Genomic DNA, 16,762 nt, shown 5'->3' with positions numbered 1-16,762 from the left:
CAACAGACCTGACCAGTGCTCTTACTTTGGAGCCTGTTGGAGGCTACTGCCAGAATTTCCCATAATTCCATCACTCCAGACACAACAAGGCCTGTTGCCCGCGGGCATTACGCCACATGCATGTTAGCGCCACACACCTCAACCAGCTTCTTCTTCCTGGTGATGTTGTTCCTCTGGAGCTTCTCTGGTGGGGGAGCCGCCCGGCTGACTGGAGGCCTATGGAGACCAGACACTAAGTCACTCCACTCTGGCTCACTACTGCACACACACACACACACACACACACGCACGCACGCACGCACGCACACACACACACACACACACACACACACACACACACACACGCATGCCTGCACACACACGCACACACACACACACAGCATCAGTCAGCATAGACAATGTCCTCTACAACAATTCTTATGCGAGGCACTGTTTTTATTTTATTTTTTATTTTCCCTCCCCCCAAATTTACCAAAATTACAGATTTCTTGTATTCATTCTTTTCTGGAAAATACACTTGAAATCTACAAGTTGAGTAAGTGCCAGTGTGAATGCTGTACTTCATGACATACAGCATGCTCTGATGTCTAGGAGCAATGTCTTGGTCCTAAAGCATTCTCATCGTCTAACATCCAGAGCAAGGAAAAAGAGATTAAGGTTACGTATTCTGAAATTGTAGCATTGTACAATTGTAGTAATTGTAGTCATGTCTACTTTTCAACTCTCAGCTATCAAAACTGCAGCGCTTCTGGCATACTGTAATCACAACACTACAGCTTATCAAATGATCTCTCCCATTGGTACCGGCCTTGAGCGTTTCTGTGTCCAGACCCACCAAATGAACTATCATCTCTCTGTATGCTTCGAGCCATGGTGTTTTGTGTATCATGTGTTGATTATATTGTCGTGTGAACAGACTTACTTTGTTGAACAGAAGCCAGCAATTTCCAGGATGATAACAAAAAGGTGAGTAATGATGGTCTCATCAGGCCACACTAACGTCAATAGTTAGGTATAGTATTAATGTACATATTTGGTTACTTCAGGTTCAGGGCTTTCTAATGTCTAATTTGATAATGTATGGTTATCTATTTGAGTATATTTCATGAGTATATTATTATCTTAAAATAACTGAGCTTTGGTGGGTATATGGCCTCATTTCTGTATTCTGTACTATTATGTCACTCATTCAGGCTGTCGCATCACTAGAAATGATGACTTTGAACTAATAAACCAGCTACATAATATATCTACAAAGAAAGAGCATGACATTTCTCCATTATATGAAACAAGAAAATGGCTGACAGAGATTGAAAACAAATAAGAATGGTGGAAACAGGGAGGGAGAGGGCTAGATCAACATGACAAATGTGCTCTGCTGTTGGACATATGGTGTTAGACAACTGTAGCTGAAATAACGTGGCTGAATGGCTGAAGTACAGTAGTAGGCTAGTAAGACACATTTATGAAACATTTATTTAACTATTTAGATGCCAACACTGACTGGTGGAGTTTTAGGTGAAACTGCAGTGTGAGCAATGGACATTTTCAGAAGACTTTATAGATACCAAACCTTGAAAGTAATGATCACACAAACAGACAAAGGGGGGGGGGGGGGGGGCTGTTAAACCACACAATCAACAGTCGGGACAGCTGACAAAAACGTCCTTGTGTCTTGTGAAACTGTACAATGACGATGGAGACCATTGTACCACATACCAGCATTTCATGGCCATGTGTAAGTGTTTATGTCATCAAGCACAAGGGCCAGGCTTTAGAATCTCTGGTAAAACACTAGCCAATGGGGAGCCATTCTGAGGTACACAGGAAATGACACGGTGTGTGTTCTAAGCCACTGAGATAATCGGCACAGAGCCCCCGGCCTAACTGGTTAGCATTTTACCAGCAGTGGGACACTGGAGTGGGAGTTCATAGAGCATCTGCTATTCCCTGTTCTCTGCTGCAGTCAACTCTCAGACCCAGATAGGCTAGTTTAGGCTTAATGCTCAGACCCAGATAGGCTAGTTTAGGCTTAATGCCAGGTGGCAAAAATCTGGTAAAGGCCTTGTCCTTTCATCAATTTAAATAGGCTTTTGATTGAAGGTGTAAATATAAATATATAAATATATATACATTAATAACTTAAAATCATCAATTATTTCAATAAAGATTTCACAAATTTAGCCATCTGAAGTGACGAGTTTATCTGTGACAGAGTGTCCCATGCAGCAAATCAGAAAAGGAAAAAAACAGATGACACTTCCTTCAGCCAGGCTGAAAACAAAAACAACAAACAAACCAAACAAAAAAACAAGAAACGTATACTGTATAGATATATATATATATCGTCAAAGTGGGATGAATGAGGGGAACAAATGAGAACAACATGATCCCGCCTCGACCAGGACGGGGGCCAATACACCACATCGAGGGAACAGAGAGACACTTTGCACCTGGAGCCATAGTGAGTGAAACAGATTAAAGCCTCACATTACCTGGATCCCCTTGAGTGCAGGAGACAAAGCCAAGGGAGAGATTTAGTGAACTTAGGTCCCCCTGTGACAGTGAGCACTGTGGCTAAAGCCTCATGCACAAGCAGAAAAAACTAAAGAACACAGCTACAGAGGCCCGTCATTCCGTTTTTGCTTTTTTTTATTTTTTTTAGCCTGCACTGCAAACCATGCTCTTTCCTTCCAACATGCCGGAGAAAGACAGAGAGAGAAAGAGAGAGTTAGAGGGAGAGGGGGAGAGAGGGGGAGAGAGAGAGCTTAAAAGAGGAGGAGGGGGTGGAGTGTGAGAGTGCACCAGTCTACAGATTGATAAGGGGGGTCATACCCTGGTATCCCTGTGCAATGTGTGCACTATTGATCCTATAACAGGGGATAAGGGGGAGAGAGGCCGAGAGCACAGGGAGAAAAATACAGTATATATGTCAGTTGCCTCGGTGACCAAGGGGTCAGGGGTCAATAGACAAGGTCAAGGTCAGATATCGGACTGGAGTCCTCAATGAGAGAGAGAGAGAGAGAGAGACTGAAAGAGACACACAGACAAACATAGACCGTCGTCATGATCTGATTATTTCTCTGGCAAGCAAATGTTCTCATTGAATTACTGGTCAGATAACACTACATAATGTCATTGCAGATTAGGTGTAAGGTTCAAGATGTAGCAATGCTTGCCATGTTATGCATGTTACATCTCAGTATGGTTGTAAACTGAGTTTTACAAAGCATAATGCAAAAGGTAAATATTTACAAGAGCCAATGATGCTTAGCATACAGAAAATTTATAGAAATGTATTACAAAATAACTATATTACAGCAGGTGCTATTTAAATTTATAATAAATACTAGTTTTTGTGCATTTCTATGGATATCGTAAGATTTTATGACTATAAAAATAACAGCATAGTGTTGAAGCAACTGAGCAGGCACATCTTTGATTGAAGCACGTGTACTTGTCTAGACTATGACCAACACTGCCAGGCATTAAGCCCTAAGCCTACATACTCACTGAGAGATGTGATGAGAAGGGGGGTACTTACTTGACAATGCCCTGCCTCCAAAGGAATGCAAGTTAAAACACAACAGAGATATTAAGAGCTTCTGCAGGGGTCAGACAAGCGGGCTGGACATGTGGAGATGGATGGAGGCATGGGAATGGAGGAGGACAAGGACACAGGTGTTGGACCCACAACACACACACACACACACACACACACACACACAGACACACACACACACACGGACGGACAAACAGACAGACCCATGGCCTGGGCTGTTTCGCTCAAGCTATGACTGCACACCAGACCTGGGTTGGTGTGTGTGTGTGTGTGTGTGTGTGTGTGTGTAAGAGAGAGAAAGAGCATACAATGTTCTATGGTCTGATGGTATAATGTTTGACAAAGGCACAGTTCATATACAGGAGGGGTACTGTTGGCATAAAATACCCAACAGTACTCAACTGTTTGTGCAAAAACAGCTGCTCATTTCAACCAAGATTAAATAGTGCGGGATATCCATATTTTAACTACCGGTATGTTGGAGACTACAACCACTGCTTATCTAAGTGTATGCTATGCACTTGCTGTACGAGCATAGGGGATGCACTTGAAGTCCACAATGCCATAGCAACAGAAGCTGCATCTAATGTAAATGCACAAACAACCTACAGTGTCATAGCAACAGAAGCCATGGCAGACGGGGAGTGAATGCATATTACACATTATCCACATTCATGCACTGCATATGGGAAATAAGCAAATAAACCATTCAATGTCATAATTATGCTTTTTGAGATATATACCGCTAGGTATATTGTACATATTAAAATACATAATATGAACATGCTTTGAAGCAACATTTAAGTTTAGAAAATGCACATCATCAAAGCATATTAAAAGAAGAAGTAATGATACATTTGACAAATTCTCAGTATGAGGATATTTTACATGAGCCACTTAGTCTGCAGAGGGAGCTACCAGCTACACTACATCTGCTCACAGCAAACATGGCACAGCTATCGCCTACCCTCTCCAAGCAACAGCTTCAGCACCAAAAGCCACTGGGTGGCATTACAATAAACGCTACGCTTTAACTTAAATAAAAAGCTTAAATAAAGCTTAATGCTATATTATCGCCACCACTGACTATTTAAGATGATTAGTTCATTTAGATGGTTCACATCACTTTTTAATATAAGTATTGCTTAGTTCCCATTGAGGTAACTTTCTTTAGAATGAAAGCTCTTACTAGAGAGAGTTATTGGGTCCCTAAGTCAGAGTCACTCAAGTCAGCACTAACTGGTCCAGTACTGGTTCACAAAGTCAGCACTAACTGGTCCAGTACTGGTTCACACCAGAACTAACTACTCTGTGTGCTACAACTCCAAGAGATACTGTAACTGGTCTAGACCAGCGCAACCTGGTGTGTGTGTTTGCGGCCACTCCACTACAGCACAGGTGATTCACGCTCAAACACGCTCATCGTGCGCTGAATCAGCAGTGTTGACCTGAGGGCTGTGACAGGGACAGGAACACAGGCTGCATCCAAATACTCCTAAAGTTACACAACGTGATGTAAGCCAGCCGCCCCGTGAAATCGAATAACCAGACGGGCAATTGCCGGCCAACCTAGAGGAGACGTCTGGTCTGTCTGGGTAGAGGGAAATACTGTGGTGACTTTGAGCGCAGTAACTTTAGGAGTAGATAGCAGATCAGAGTAGTGAGTGTGTAGTTGTGTGTGTGCATGTGAGTGTGTGTGTGTGTGTGTGTGTGTGTGTGTGTGTGTGTTTGTGTGTGTGTGCATGTGAGTGTGTGTGTGTGTGCATGTGTGTGTGTGTGTGTGTGTGTGTGTGTGTGTGTGTGTGTGTGTGTGAGAGAGAGAGTATGTGTGTGTGTGTGTGTGAGTGCTGGTTGGGGGCGGAGGTGGTGGGTGGCGACACACACATGGGGGTGTACCTCTCCTCTGCCGACACTTCCTTCTGCTGCTGGTGCGGCTTTGTGCCACACATCTCGCGGATGCTCACAGCATAGATCTTAGTGGTGTAGTCCATACTCTTCTCCTTGGCCACGTCACTGTCATAACCTGAAGGCAAACAGGAGACATGTCAACTGTTTGCGCTGACTGTCAGTGACTGAGCTGGCAGAGCATGATTTTCCTGGATGTTGAGAAACAGAGGATTGGAATCCAACAGTTCCTATCTGCAAACTTTTCTTTGGCAACCATATATTATGTAAGATATGAAACCATTCAACAGCACATTCCCCTGTTAAAGCCAGTTTATTTGTGACTTATGCACTCTTAAAATGAATGTGTTGAAAACAACACAACTTGCGTTGTTTTTAACACATCTCTGTGTCCAGATAGGGACAACACAGTTTGTGTTGTTTCCTTTTTTATTTGTTACACAATATGTGTTGAAAATAACACAACTTGCGTTGAAAACAATGAAACTTGCATTGTTTTTAAAACACATCTCTGTGTCTAGATAGGGACAACACATTCGTTTTAAGAGTGTGATTCCCCTGTTAAAATCTATCTATTTGTGACTCACTGTATGCGTCCCCTGTCAAAACCTGTGCATGTTTGACTTTTGATCCCCCTGCTACAGTAAGGCTGGGGTTTCTGTGGGGTTTATGCATGGGTTTCTGTGTTGTGTTGTGTTGTGTTGTGTTGTGTTGTGTTTTGTTGTAGTGTGTTTTTGTCTGAGTTTGTGTTGTAGTGTGTTGTGTTGTGTTGTGTTGTGTTGTTTTGTGTTGTGTTTTGTTGTGTTGTAGTGTGTTTTTGTCTGAGTTTGTGTTGTAGTGTATTGTAGTGTGTTGCAGTGTGTTTTTGTCTGAGTTTGTGTTGTGTTGTGTTGTGTTGTGTTGTGTTGCGTTGTGTTTTTGTCTGAGTTTGTGTTGTAGTGTGTGTGTGTTGCAGTGTGTTTTTGTCTGAGTTTGTGTTGTAGTGTGTTATAGTGTGTTGCAGTGTGTTTCTGTCTGAGTTTGGGTTGTAGTGTGTTGTAGTGTGTTGCAGTGTGTTTCTGTCTGAGTTTGTGTTGTAGTGTGTTGTGTTGTATGAGTTGCAGTGTGTTTCTGTCTGAGTTTGTGTTGTAGTGTGTTATAGTGTGTTGCAGTGTGTTTCTGTCTGAGTTTGGGTTGTAGTGTGTTGTAGTGTGTTGCAGTGTGTTTCTGTCTGAGTTTGTGTTGTAGTGTGTTGCAGTGTGTTGCAGTGTGTTTCTGTCTGAGTTTGTGTTGTAGTGTGTTGTAGTGTGTTGCAGTGTGTTTCTGTCTGAGTTTGTGTTGTAGTGTGTTGTGTTGTATGAGTTGCAGTGTGTTTCTGTCTGAGTTTGTGTTGTAGTGTGTTGTGTTGTATGAGTTGCAGTGTGTTTCTGTCTGAGTTTGTGTTGTAGTGTGTTGTGTTGTATGAGCTGCAGTCGTCCCCATGAGCTCTCACCTCCGTCCTCGTCCGTGTCCTCCTCGGACTCCTCGCTGTCCACGGCCCGACTCGCCCGGTTTCCATCCAGCTCCAGGGCCCAGATCATCAGTGCCGTGTCGGCGCCGCCCACTGTCAGCAGCGTGACGTCGTCCTGAGCCCAGCGCACGTTGGTCACATGGGCACTGTGGCCCACATAGCGCTTGAATCGGGCGTACTGTCCCTGCGACCAGATGGACAGTAATTATAGGTCTGTTCATCATCATCATCATCATCATCATCGTCGTGCTTTAACCCATCTGGATGTAGCAGACTTCAGTGCAGTATTTGATGTATCACATTGACATGTTAAATGACTGCAGCCATAGTTACAATATTCCATGCACTAATAAGTCCATTTGACTTAAATACATAAAAGTACATGGTAGAAATACATTGAAGTAAATGCATAGAAGAAAACAACTTTAACATAGGAACTAATGCTATATTTAAAATATATATATTTTGCGTATGGTAGATGTGTGAATAAAGCTAACGCACATGGTTCAGTAAAGCAGCCCTTTGGTCTTTCAGAAAACTTCACTAAGCATTAGCAACCGGAGCTCAAGCACATACACACAAAGACAGTGAGGTGTGAGTGTGAATGTAGGATCACTCCTACCCTGGCTGGGTAGCTGAAGAGCTTGAGGAAGCCAAAGTCGTCTCCGGTGGCCAGCAGTCTGCGGTCTTTGGTGAGCGAGGCAGCGTTGATGTCTGTGATGTCGCTGTGCGTTGGCCAGATGCCCTCACAGGTGGGGCCCAGCACGCATGTCCAGGTGGCCCATTCCATCTTCTCCATCTGACACACAGCAACACACACACACACACACACACACACACACTCAGTACTCCAGCACAGCACAGAACACACTACTCTTCTGCACGTTAGTATTGGTTAGGCAGTCAAATGTGTAAAATGTGTGAAATGTGTGTTTGTGTGTGTCCAATCTGTGATCAAAGGCTGTCATGAAATGCGATATCTACTCAGTCCCCCTGACATTGGCATGTCCTTACGTACATTTGGAAGAGGTGCACAATGCCCTGGCACATCAACAGAGCACGATGGGTGTACCAACCACAACCGCAACCACAACCACAACCGCAAGTGAATTTGTGTAAGAACAGATGCGTTGATGTGCATTTATTGATATAATGCTGAGTTATGTTGTTTTGTAAAGACATTGGTTTAAAACATTTTATTTGGTTTTTGGTTTAAAGATGGCTTAAATTCAAATCTTCACAACCAAAGATGTCATTCTTTTTCTGGCCCAAAGCACAATTACATAACACATATTGAGGCTTTGCCATTGAAATTATGCTGTTCTTATCGTCTTTAAATAGACAAGTGAAAACAATACTATTCTTTGGACAGATAAGTAGTCTTCGGAATGATATACTGTAGATATGTTATGAACTGAACAGATGAAAAAACATCCAGTTACGAGACTGTGTCATTGTTAGTGTCATTGTCAGCTTATATTTTTACACTTATATTATCAAACACACAAATTAAATTCAGAGATTCCAAACAAACACAGAGGCAAAATATAAATGCACAGTTTTTATTGTAAGAAAACATATGAACACAGAAGCAGATACATATAAACAAGGAAAAGTAACCAAAAGTTGTAAGAATTGTTATGCACCAAATTGGCCACACTGTATATGACCAGGTCATGAATACATACATGTTTTCAACTGCTCACACAGGGGAAAGGGCTGTTTGTTTTATAAATGATCCATTATCTACCGGTATGTTGATGGGGAAGGAATGTAAAGACATGAAAACCTAGTCAGCCTCAACCTACCTCCACATTGCGGATGGTTTGTCTCTTTCCTCTTGGGGCTTCGAAGAATAGTTGCTCTTTGGCACCAGAATTAACCTGCAGCAGTTTACCTGAAGAGAATCAGTGCATTCATAATGCTGCATACAGCAATTTCAGATCAGATAAACAGGAAAATAAATCGGTATGCAAGCAAATCAAATTCAAATCGGATAATAACAAACACATTAACATAAAACAAATGGAAAGTTATGGATAAAGATATTGCATTGGTCAACTTATGTGTTAGCGCCGATAGCCCACTCACCGCGAGTGTCCCAGTCTATGTGAGTGATGTAGCTCGAGGCTCCTTTGCAGATGCCCACTCTCTTGCTGGTCAGCACGTTGTAGATGTCAACAAAGTTGTCATGGGAGGCCACAGCGAGGTATTTACCGGCATCTGCACAAACGCACCACAGCACAAACGCACAGCACACAGAGCAGCTCAAGGTAAGAGGAAACAAAGGCAAGCATTTATAAGAGTCCCTTTTATCTCCCACGCACGATCATGTGATCTGTTCACCTGCACACACTGCAGAAGACGATAACTCCATTCAGTGGAATCTGTGAATTACCATGGCAACAGTTGAACAGTTGGAAGTCAGGAAGTTGGAATAACAAAAGAGCCAGAGTCCCAGAGTCTACAGTGATCCGGGCTCCTTCTCAACAGCCGTCACTGGTCTCCCAGGCTCGAGGGGAGGATTGTGTGTGTGTGTGTGTGTGTGTGTGTGTGTGGGGGGGGGGGGGGGTTGTGTGTGTGTGTGTGTGTTTATGTGTGTGTGTGGGGGGGGGGGGGGTTGTGTGTGTGTTTATGTGTGTGTGTGGGTGGGTGGGTTTGTTGGGGAGGTGGGAGTTCGGTTCCAGCGCTTACCTTGTGAAAATCTCACGTCGGAGATGAGCTCCTTGCGGTGGTGGAACGACACCAGGTCCTCCAACGTGTCCGAGTTCACCACCAGGAAGCTGCCATCGTTCAGGCCCACTGCTAAGGCTTTCCCGTCAGGGGAGAAGGCACAACATCTTCCACCTGTCACACATCATACACACACACACACACATTCATTCATGTTATGCACACACAGCACACATACAGTACCTACAAACACACATTTCCATGTTTCCATTCACAGTCAGACCAGCCTACTGACACACTGGGATATCACATGGCTGGATGTGACAAAGTATACACTAGTGAAAGTATTTCCAGAGCTGTGCTGTCCTGAGCCTATTTTAGCTCTGCTGTGACAGAGAGTGACAGGGCTGGGTGACACGCATGCGTCTCGCGGAGCGGTCAGTGTTGACATGTGTTAACTGATGTTTGGAGACAGCGACGGGCGAGTGGGCGTACGGAATGTCCTACCTTTTTTCAGCTTGCGGACGGCCACCATGCGGTGGTTGGCTGAGAGCTCCCAGATCCGCAGCGTCTTATCGTCGCTCACGGTGGCACATATGGGGAGCATCGGGTGAGCGGCCAGACCCCACACCTCGCCCTCCATGTGACCCTGTGAGACAGGACGCAAGAACAGGGGTCAGACACACACGCACACATACACAGTACACACACATGCACACGTACAGTACACACACACACACACACACACAGACACACACACACACACACACACACACACACACACACACACACACACACACACACACACACACACACACACAGCTGTCCATTACTGCCCGGCGGCGTGACAGCACAGTGCATCCTGTGAGTCTGCTCTGTTTCATCTTCAGTGCAATGAGTCACAGCGCAGCTGAAACACACACCTAACCCCTCTCTACAAAATCCCTTCACATACACACACACGCACACGCACACACACACACACACGCACACGCACACGCACATGCACACACACACACACATACACACATACACACATACACACATATACACACACCTAACACTTCTCTAAAAAAAACCCTTCATGGTCTGGATCCCAACTCTACAACCCATCCTTCTTACAATAAGGGCCAAGGACGATAACTACAATGATAACGACAAACAAAGTTTATATGTCATTATCTAAAATCATCTAAAGTCACCCACACATTAATGACATGAAGAAAGAAATGAACGATATGAATGTCACTTCAGGGCAATTTTCAGAACAATAAAAAAACCTGACAGTCAATCGAAATCTTTCACATTTTAGACATCACATTCATCAACAGGAGGAGAGCCTTTCCTTATCGTTGGTCAGTGTGGACGCCTTTATCGTTAAAGTTATAGTTATCTTTATTGTTATCAGTCCTGGTGTGAACAGCCCTTTAGACGTCTCTAGTGCACCTACTGCCTTTGACGTCTCTTTCTAAAGACAGGCTTGAAACGCCTCCCCAGGAGATGCACACTATCAAAAGCCACATCTGCCTGGAGTCACTACATTAGTCACCCTACTCTGCTGCCTTTGAATTGATTTCAGGGAGACTTAATGCAAACTACACAATCAGCTCTGCTCACTATGGCAACACAGAAGGCCTTATTAGCCTTGTATTACTGTGAGAGGCTGAGGGTTTATGTCCTTGACGAAGACCACACACTCCAAACAGCAGCTCTAAGAATTACTGTTCGAGCTGCCGATCCATCCTTAACTCACATAACGAAGTGAGTTTCCAAGAATCAGCCCCCTTTAAATTCATTTCGGGCGAATGGTTAGTGCTGAATAAACAAAGGGCAGCGCTACAGCTGAGGACCCACAGGCAAACAGGCTTTCAGGGGCAATCAGGCGGCAGCAGGGTTATATAAGGAAGGCTGCAGATTGGCATTCAGTGATGGGTGAGGTTCAAAAGGAGCCATATACATATAGAGGGGACGATAAACATGAGAGGACCATGCTCACATACATACATACATACATACACAGATGTACACACACACACACACACACACACACACACACACACACACACACACACACACACCCACACACAGTATGACCCACACAACTGGGGACACACACACACGCACGCACGCACGCACGCACACACACACACACGTACGCGCACACACACATACACACAATGGCGAATCTAAAGGAGAACGCAATCAAGAGTTCACAAACACGGTATGACCCACACAGCTGGACACACACACACACACACACACACACACACAAACACACACACACACACACACACACGCGCACGCACACACACACACCTGGACCAGCAGAGTCATAGGACCACTTTTGTCAATTTCAAGTATCTCCCCATTCTTAGTTCCGACTAGGATATGTCCATGTCCCAGAGTTATGGCACGAATGGAGGGGTTATCCTCGAGCAGCAGTCCTGCACACAAGAAAACACACAGCAGACAGTCAGCCCTTACTCTGGCCTGTGGTCAGGACACATCTCACAGATTTCAGTTATTTAGTTACACAGTAAGACAGCAATCGGGTGTGTGGGGTGAATGTCTCCTCTCTGACCAAAAGGGGGCAGCACTTTATCAGGAGAATTAATCTATAGACTACCTGCCAGGGAACGCTCTCAAACCCTAATCACTAGTCTGCACTACAGTCAAGTACACACTGAACAGTTTGAAGCAGATTCTCGCCAAAGTCTGTTTTGCACTCTCAGTCAGTGGAGTGCTGTGTGAGAGCAGAGAAAGTATGCCTGTCATGTCATACCTTTGGATCCAGAAGAGAGTGATGCTCTTTTGATGGCGTACGTCTTGAGACACCTCTCAAACATGTCGTCCCACAGCTCAACTACGCCATCCTTTCCTCCCGTCACGAACCCCTGCAGAGAACACACAGCAACACACACACAAGCAGCCTGGTTTGATCACTCCAACCTCTTCCCTGGCTCTCATATACACTATGTACTGTATACTGCATAATGGATGGATACAGGTTATCACCACATACAATTTAAGTTCTTTTAAATTCCTGTGAGCCTGTTAAAATTGCAATATATTAATATATTAATCCCTATATATATAGCAATAATAATATTTTTTTATATAACTGGTTTAGATAGATAGATAGATAGATAGATAGATAGATAGATAGATAGATAGATAGATAGATAGATAGATACTTTATTAATCCCAAAGGTAATTTTGGCATCCAGTAGCTTTCTATACAAAACAAGGAAATACACATTCCCATTCATAACAGTACCTTGTCCAAAGAGAACATGGCAAAGACAGGCCCATCGTGGGCCTTGATGGTCTTCAGGAGCACCGGTTCCTTCCAGATAAACACATCCCCTGTTGCAGCTCCAGAGAAGACCAGATCATCCGTGCGGCCATAACAGACAGACATCATCGTCTCGGGCTTCCCAAGGTTCCCGAATACTCCTCGCTTGAACGTGAGTCCGCCACCTTCACAAGACAAAAAATCTCTGTCGTTAGTAGCCCATAAGAAGTAAAAACTCTACACATGTCTAAACCGCCAGACTCTCTGAAGTGTTAAACATGGCCAATTACACTGAAATGGACTGCAAAGGGAAATTGTGCTTTCTGCAGTGTAAGCTCAGGCAAATGGGCTCTATCAGTAGAGTAATGTGAGTTCTCAGCAAACACCATATTTGCCTACATTAAACATCAAATGAGGGAGATAAATGCTTGCAAAGGGAAGACATTTGTACAACATATATATATATATATATATATATATATATATATATAGAGAGAGAGAGAGAGAGAGAGAGAGAGAGATGGAAAGAGAGAGAGTCTGACAGAGAGAGAAAGATGGAAAGAGAGAGAGTCTGACAGAGAGAGAGAGAGAGAGAGAGAGAGAGAGAGAGAGAGAGAGTTATTTAGCAAAAGCTATTTGCATCCCTCAGGGAGAGCAAATGCAAGACATAAAAAAACGAGGTGGGAGGGTTATGTGTGGTGTGGGCACCTGCTATCTGCCAGAACTTAATGTGCTTCATGCCCACGGTGACCAGCTTGTCCATTAGGAGAGGGCTGCACTTCACCACAAACAGCTTGTCTTTGTGTCCCCTAGGGGAGGAGAGAGAGAGAGAGAGAGAGAGAGAGAGAGAGAGAGAGGAAGCAGACAACATTTACACCTCCACCTACTGCTGGTGTGCCAGGTTTTAAATGTGTCCAGCCATGCTGCTGTGGTAGTAGGGTCTGCCACCCCTGAGAGTCTCCCTACCTGGCAGTGGCCAGCTTCTCCCCTTTCTTCCAGTCCCAGACAATGATAGTGTGGTGGTCATCCACTCCGATGGACACCAGGCTCTTCCCATCCGCTGAATAACACAAAAGCGTGAATTATTCACAACTCATCCAAAAGCACATTCACACTCACGTCAGAGATGAGACGACCTTTGCTGTGACCTTTCCCTGTGTGCTGCAAATGTTAATAAACACATGGTGTCTCATACTAACGTATGTGCTGATTTTTTCATGATACCTGTGTGCAAACGAAATAATATTTCTGTGAGCAGAGAGAGACAGAGGAGGAGGGTCACACACACACACACATCGTCCGTACCTGAGAAGTCCAGCGCACACACTCCTCTCTGGTGATACCCCTTCAGAAGGGAGAGGCACTTTAGGGTTTGGATGTCCCACACATGGATAGCTGGATCCCTCCCAACCTGTGTAGAACAGACATAGAAAAAAGACAGATATAAGTGGAACAGTCTGGAACCGTAGTGGAACCTGCAGTCCTAGTCGACATTTTTTTAAAACAGGGTTTTCCTTCGTTGTTCTGTCCACAGGAAAGCACCAAAACACTGGCAATTACTATCAAGAGCATGCCAAACAAACAGGCAGTGATATAACCCTAATCAAAAAGCCATGTTGGCCAAAAAAAGTATCGACATAAGAGTGACCTGACACTGTCATGACACATGAACCCTAACCCTAATCCTAACCGCTAACCCTAACTCTAACCCTAATCCAAACCCTAACTTGTTACGACAAAAACCGAATGTCACTTACAGTTTTTCTCGATCGTTTTGATACCTGTGTCAACTGTGACATCACGTTCTCAAAAGAGTTAACACCCGTGTCTGAACAAAAGCACTCTGGACAAAATGACACATTTTGCTTGCAAAAGGCTGTTACTCTCTCAAAACACTTAAAACATGCAGCAAAAGCAAATCTTGCCTTCAAACACTACAACTTGTTGCCAATTCAAAAACACTCTTTAATCAATCATTACACACTTGACAACAAAATGCAAAATCGAGTTCTCAAAATGAGCATTTTTGCTATGTCTGTTCCATTACTTTCTCATTTTTCTGGTATCAGAAAAAAACTGTGAAAAGACAAAATGTACTGAATAAAAAAATAATTTATTCATTTCTCCCAAGATGTAACTGTCATTGACATGTAAGACATACAGCAAAACACTATAGCAAGATACTGTAAATGTCCTTGAACTAGAACTTTCATCGAAATAAACCTACAGTAAAGACCTTTTGTACGGTTTTCTCCACCAAATAGGCAATACAATACTACGTCAAATGTGCATTAGATCCAAACTTGCACATAGCAACACAGAACAGACATCTCTTATGTATAATGAATGATTGCTGATTGAAGAATTGTGCAAAGGAGTTTCACACAGGTGTATCAGAGATTCATAGCCTATAAATCTAGACGTGCCCCTAGCGACTAGTCTAGCAACTCTCCGTTGGCTTGTGAGCTCCAGAAATCGAAACTTAATCAGGACATTGAAATCGTGTATACAGTAGAGTCGTTTGATGGGCTTACGTAACATAATGATTGATGGCAGAGTTGCAACGGTTTGGCTTGAATTCCCTGCTACTTGAAAACAAATATCCTATTGCGTCCTATTGCGTGCAGAGGGAATTTGAAAGACAACTGATTATTCCGCCCCTCGGACTGAGCAGTGCGAACGGTGAGTGCCCAGACCCTACATTTTAATGTGGGTCTGGCTCGCCAGGCTAAGAGATTCAGACTTATGCATGGAATCTATACCACCTGTGAAAAGATGTTTTCCTTTTATTTAGCATGGGAAAACCAATAGAGTTTAGGGCTTTTGAATGACACCTGTGTTAACTGTTTTGCAAAAGGGTGTGAGAAATGTGTGAACCCAATGAAAATGTGTGAACACATTCGCAAGAGATGAATTCTGCTGTGCAAAAAAATTAGTCATGAAGATCAAGTGGGTTCCAGTTTACTTAAGCAGGTAAAAGCAATCGAGAAAAACTGTAATAACAGAAGCGTTATGTCATAAACGTTTATGACTTGTTCATGACAGTGTCATGTCACTCTTATGTCGATACTGTCAAGTAAAGTGTAACCAAAAAAGCTACATTAAAAAATATTTACATCGTGTGTACATGTGGACTTTTTACCTGTCCGGTGGCCGCGTAGTCTTTGAGTGGGTGGACGGTGAGGGTGAGAATGTCGTCGTCGTGGCCCAGATAGAAGCGCTGCGAGTGCTGCTGGCGGCTGTAGATGACGGCCACCGCCGCCACATGATACACAACCTCACCCGCCTGCGTGTAGAAGAGATTATTCCTGCAGTCATAGCCCCGATACCTGCACACACATAAGGAGAGGGGGAGAGAGAGGACAGAGAGAGAGAGAGAGAGAGAGAGAGAGAGAAAGAGGAACAGAGGAACAGAGAGGGGGGCAGAGAGGGAGAGACAGAAATGGATAGAGAGAGAAAGGGACAGAGAGACAGAGCGGGAAAGAGAGAGAGATGGAAAGAGAAGGAGAGAGAGGGATGGATGGTGTTATAAGGAGCACAGAGACTAAAAGGGACAGAGGAAACAGTCAAGTCAAGATTTCAATCAGCCATGATGTAGTAGCTTATTTGGACTTGGAATAGGTTGGGAGTGAAATCAAACTCAACAGATTTTATTCATTCCCAGCTGGCAAATTTTTCTCTCTGTATGAAGTGGCCGTAATTAATCACACGCTGTGAGTGGAATTCTAATTGAGAAACACAGTGTGTGTTTGTGTGTGTGTGTATATGTGTGTGTGTGTGTGTGGGTGTGTGTGTGTGTGTGTGTGGTTGTGTGGGTGTGAATATGTGTGTGTGTTTG

The 16,762-nt window shown here is 43.9% G+C and overlaps 1 protein-coding gene across 12 annotated transcripts in view; it reads right to left on the bottom strand.

The window, feature by feature from the left end:
- LOC121684794 (echinoderm microtubule-associated protein-like 6) overlaps positions 1 to 16,762 on the bottom strand; it is a 77,787-nt gene that overhangs the window by 13,775 nt on the left and 47,250 nt on the right. For 3 of the 12 annotated variants that reach the window (XM_042064869.1, XM_042064871.1, XM_042064874.1), the window contains 17 exons: positions 16,067 to 16,253; positions 14,230 to 14,335; positions 13,891 to 13,984; positions 13,633 to 13,733; positions 12,907 to 13,109; positions 12,412 to 12,523; positions 11,946 to 12,073; positions 10,137 to 10,278; positions 9,651 to 9,803; positions 9,048 to 9,179; positions 8,765 to 8,853; positions 7,579 to 7,755; positions 6,939 to 7,140; positions 5,459 to 5,585; positions 3,545 to 3,559; positions 2,496 to 2,504; positions 138 to 216 (listed from right to left, as the gene is read on the bottom strand). In XM_042064869.1, the coding sequence (XP_041920803.1) occupies positions 138 to 216; positions 2,496 to 2,504; positions 3,545 to 3,559; positions 5,459 to 5,585; positions 6,939 to 7,140; positions 7,579 to 7,755; positions 8,765 to 8,853; positions 9,048 to 9,179; positions 9,651 to 9,803; positions 10,137 to 10,278; positions 11,946 to 12,073; positions 12,412 to 12,523; positions 12,907 to 13,109; positions 13,633 to 13,733; positions 13,891 to 13,984; positions 14,230 to 14,335; positions 16,067 to 16,253 (2,056 nt within the window). Of the gene's footprint in view, positions 1 to 137; positions 217 to 386; positions 2,871 to 3,544; positions 3,560 to 5,446; positions 5,586 to 6,938; positions 7,141 to 7,578; positions 7,756 to 8,764; positions 8,854 to 9,047; positions 9,180 to 9,650; positions 9,804 to 10,136; positions 10,279 to 11,945; positions 12,074 to 12,411; positions 12,524 to 12,906; positions 13,110 to 13,632; positions 13,734 to 13,890; positions 13,985 to 14,229; positions 14,336 to 16,066; positions 16,254 to 16,762 lie in introns of those variants that run through there. The other 9 variants (XR_006023198.1, XR_006023199.1, XM_042064872.1 and 6 more) reach the window with 7 other exon arrangements.

The sequence above is a fragment of the Alosa sapidissima genome, chromosome 16, assembly GCF_018492685.1.
Source record: "Alosa sapidissima isolate fAloSap1 chromosome 16, fAloSap1.pri, whole genome shotgun sequence".
NCBI classification, from domain to species: Eukaryota; Metazoa; Chordata; class Actinopteri; order Clupeiformes; family Clupeidae; genus Alosa; species Alosa sapidissima.
The sequence above is the reverse complement of the archived record's forward strand: the minus strand, read 5'-3'. Positions and strand labels throughout refer to the sequence as shown.